The sequence below is a fragment of the Pygoscelis adeliae genome, unplaced genomic scaffold (genome assembly GCF_000699105.1).
Source record: "Pygoscelis adeliae isolate BGI_AS28 unplaced genomic scaffold, ASM69910v1 Scaffold298, whole genome shotgun sequence".
Classification (NCBI taxonomy): domain Eukaryota; kingdom Metazoa; phylum Chordata; class Aves; order Sphenisciformes; family Spheniscidae; genus Pygoscelis; species Pygoscelis adeliae.
Genome location: NW_008825303.1, coordinates 52,142 through 56,515, shown reverse-complemented (window position 1 = coordinate 56,515; position 4,374 = coordinate 52,142). Strand labels below are relative to the sequence as shown.

General features: G+C 39.4%; 1 protein-coding gene across 1 annotated transcript in view; it reads left to right on the top strand.

Moving 5' to 3' along the window:
* The window catches only part of TRPM1 (transient receptor potential cation channel, subfamily M, member 1), a 50,880-nt gene that overhangs the window by 11,526 nt on the left and 34,980 nt on the right, over positions 1–4,374 (top strand). Inside the window, 2 exon segments of the mRNA XM_009330094.1 lie at positions 914–1,088; positions 3,270–3,393. Coding sequence (XP_009328369.1) covers positions 914–1,088; positions 3,270–3,393 — 299 coding nt within the window.

The following is a 4,374-nucleotide window of genomic DNA, read 5'->3' as shown; positions in this document are numbered from 1 at the left end:
ATGGACACACAGGCCAGCCCATGCTCTGTGACTCCTCCTTATCAGAGCTGGGGTATACTGACAGGAGGATGTCAGGAAGCTTCTGCTGTTATTGTGCACAGTGTTCCTGTTCTTCAGAGAGGAATGAAGGTTGAAAATACGAACTCTTTCATGCATTCTCAGCCGTACAAAAAAGTGCATCTTCTTTATAAAGCGCTGGTCATTTTACAGATTAAGAACTGAATTTAAATGCTTATAATAGTGGGATTAGTCAGCCTTCAGGTAATGTTTTGTCCTTCATTTCCCCAAGTATCTTGTGAACAAGGCTACTTGAGACCATGTGACCTGTGGGCTTCCCTTTGTCATCCTATGCCTGGAGATCACAGTGAGGCAGGGACAGCAAAGGGATGCTCAGCTGTCGTCTCTTCCATCGGCCAGCCATTTCAGCTTCATGATAAAGACACTGATTTAATGGTTTTTTATCTTAGGAGAAAGCATAGGTATTTGTCACCTTACTGAAGACTTCCTGTAGGTAACCAATGAAGAGTTAAAGCATCAAAGACAAAGTACCTGGGAGCCATCCAAGTAATGGTGAAGCTAATGAAGTAATAGGAGAATCATGTTAGCTGTTTTATCTGTACATGGTGTCTGTCGAAAGAGATTACAAACAGTTCACCAACATTGAGTGAATAAATTATCAGTATGGAGCTGATGCAAAACCAAGGGCAGAGGGACATCTTACTCTCTTCCTTTTGGGGCTATGAAGCGGCATATGGACATTTTTCCTGGTGTTGGCCATGAAATGGCCATCATTTTTCCTAACTGCTTTGGTTTGAAGTGATGCTGTAACACAGAAATCACATCCACTCATAATATCTCAACCTCTTAAACTAAGTTTCAGTGACACTTCTTTTTTTGTTTCTGTTTTTTGTAGGGCTGGGACAAGGTGTTCCTGTAGTTGGGCTCATAGTGGAAGGGGGTCCTAACGTGATCTCCATTGTCTTAGAGTGTCTACGAGAAGAACCCCCTCTCCCTGTCGTGATATGTGATGGTAGCGGACGAGCATCAGATATTCTGTCATTTGCACACAAGTATTCAGAAGAAGGAGGGTAAGATTTTGAGATCTTCACCAAAGCTGTGTCTTGCTTGGGAGGACAATGTAGGACTATATGCCTTGCTTTCATTAAAGCTTCATAAAAAAACACCTCAGGGACAAAATGCTACTAACAGAGGCATTCTGCTGTCAGTCAACTTTTGTTGTCTGTTTGATCTTAGCCCTGGCATTAATGAGTAGAAATTGTTACCACTTGGATTGTATTTGATGGTCCATTGAAATAAGCTTGCTCTCAGTGCAGCACACTGTCATACAAGCTCCAACAAAGTTTGCTGCACTATCCTTGGTGCTGGGTCGGGCGTGTTAGAAACAAGGAACAAGTGGTTCCTTTTTCTCAGGCAAGGGCTGAGGTTAATTAGTGCATGTATTTGCAAAATTTGTACTGCTTGATTCTAATGTGTTGTGTGAATGAGCTTCATTCTCCAAGAGTGCCAGAGCAGCTGAAAAAATACTGGGTTCCCTTCCATTCTCTTGCTATTTTTTGCATCTGTGATGGTTCTTCAGGGCAGTGCTGCCTGATGTCATGAACAGAGTGGAGGATGTTGTCTCAAGCATTCTTCTCCACAGCCCTCCTGTCCATTGCCCAAATTAATCTGTAAAAGTCACTCCTAATCCAAAGTTTTCTGGAATCTGTTACTTTTATGGATGGTTGTCTGCCCCTTTGGTTGATAGAAAGTACGGTTAGTTTGAAGAAGATACAAAGCCTATACTAGCAGCATAAAGTTAATCTGCTCTGCAGAGTAAAAGATCTGTCGTGACAAATACTCCAAGCGGAAGCAGAGTATTGCATTTTTAATTTAAAATATTGCTTCTCCCTGTCAAGTAGCATACATTCCCCATTGTCATTGTTAATATCAGGATTTTATCTTTAGTAGCCAGATTCAGGCAAAAACCTAGTATATTGTCTTGGTTAGGGTATGGCACACCTGTCTTGCGCTGAAGAAATAGCCTATTTCCTTGACTGAAGTTGGAGCTTAGCTTGGATTAAATAGTAAGCAGACAACTAGTATTGTCAAGCAGTACAGATGTTATTTGCTGAATTGGGAGAGCAGCTCTGATGATGGGTTTTTTCTGATGTTTACACATAGTACGTATTTAATCCTACCAACAGTATTTATGATTCAGCAACTTTATTTTTCTTTCTGTCAACCAAGCCTCCTTAACTTAGATCAAACTTTCTTTCTTTTTTTTTTTCTTTCTCATTCATCCTTCCTATCAACTCATAGGTAGTTGAAAGAGCTTATCAGAATCAGTCTGTCTGAGATCTGCTCACTGCGTGACTTTCTCTCCCAGTGTATATGATGCAGTGTCCAGTTTTCCTCTCCAATAATTCTGATGAGATAAATGTGTTCATCTGGTAAGGCAGGTCTGTAATGACAATTTTTTTTGTCAGCCCTGCTGTCTAAATGAATCATTTTCTCACAATGAACTTTGAATTTTACTGCACTTCGCAGGCTCAGCTGTCTCACTGCTTTGAATGCCTGCTGGTAATGTTTGCCATCATCTGAAAATACATGTGTTTTATTAGGAAATGGATGAAGATCGAAGGGCTCTGTTTCAGATTGCTTTGAGAGATCAAACATTTCTGACCTTTCTAGAATGTTTTCAATCTAATTTCTTTAATCGTCTTTTGGTTTGTTTGTTTCTCAGTTGGGTATTATGAGGTTTCAGATATGCTAGCAATTTAAATCCTGTTTAAGAGGATAACCAAGATAACCAAGGTGACATATCAGCAGTGTGAAATATTTTTGGTTTTTTTAACTGTATGCAAAGGGCCTTGCAACATTTAGCAGGAAAGGAAGGGGTCCTGTCAGGTGTACTGCTGAAATCCTGAAGACTGAACTTCTTAACAAAAGTATATCTATAATGTATAACAAGAGTAAGAGCTACCTGCATTATATTCCAGGGTGAAAGGATAGTTCAAGTTCCCTGACGGTTTTTAAATCAATGCTGAAGTACTGAGATGCATAAGAGCCAGTCTGGGTATGAATTTCCTGATTACCGTTAACTGTTCTGACTCCTTACCTGTACTGAATGCAAAGATGCTGCGTGTGTTCATTTATTTTCAAAATGAAGTCATTGCACTAGTGGATGAAAAATTGTTTCTCAAACAGCAGGCCTTCTGATATATATTAATGCTGGCAATATCTTCTTTTATGTCTCATTTTTCATTTAGGGTAATAAGCGAATCCCTTAGGGACCAGCTTCTAGTTACCATCCAGAAAACCTTTAACTACAACAGAAATCAAGCTCATCAGCTGTTCATCATTCTTATGGAGTGCATGAAAAAAAAAGAACTTGTAAGTGTCCTAAAAGTAGTTCACAAAGATAATTTCTGTGACCAAACTTTGTAGAGTACTTTCAGGTGCCATTCTCCCAGGGTTACAGTTTAACCTTTTTTTTTTTTTCTTCTTTCTTCTTTTTCCTTTCCATATAGCTCCATAAATGTACACAATCATTCATTCATAAGCATAGGCCAAGAAAGGGATTTTGTCTTCCAGAAAGCCTCTAAAACCAATTTCAGATTCTTCTCCTGTGTAAGTTGATAGGAGTCTTTTTTCCCAGACTTCTGCAAGGCAGACTAAGACACTGATATAAATGCACTAAAACCAGGATCAACTGCAGAAAGTAGAGGAAAGATAATTGAAGAAAGGGTTCCTAGGAGCAATAAGCATTCGGAGTGCGTCAGCACAGTTTTGGTCTTCTGATATAGTTACTTTTAACAGCCTTTCATTCCAGTAAAATGGGCTATTCAAGTCTTTCAAAAGAAATTGAAACATTAAGTGTTCTTGAAGATCCCAGCCTTGCTTGAGCCTGGCTTGTTGCAGGCCTTTTCCATGTACTGTAACACTCAGTCAGGTTCCTGCCTGTCTGCCATATCCCAGCTGCAGAGCAAAGTGTGCTCAGGAAAAGAAAATCTTTAACATTCACATGTGTCGTCTGTGAACGGTGTCTTGAAATTGTGTTCGCTGTGCCTTTGCAGGCAAAATTAATTTTTGAGTGTTTTCCTTTGACTAATTGTCTTAGTGAATTTTTGTAAATATGACCTCTCCCTTGAGTCGTGGTATAATTCCATTTCGTTCTTTCATACAAATCCTAAGCAGCTGTTTTAGTAGCAGATGAACAGTCTGATGGATTTTTTTTGTGGCTTTTTAAAATTATAGCTGGAACTGGTATGGCTGATATTTTTATCTCTTTTGGTAAAGTTGAATATTTCTATTAGAAACAAGAGAGAACTACTGCAGCCTTCTCAGACTGTGTGTAGGGCATCAGATAACCAA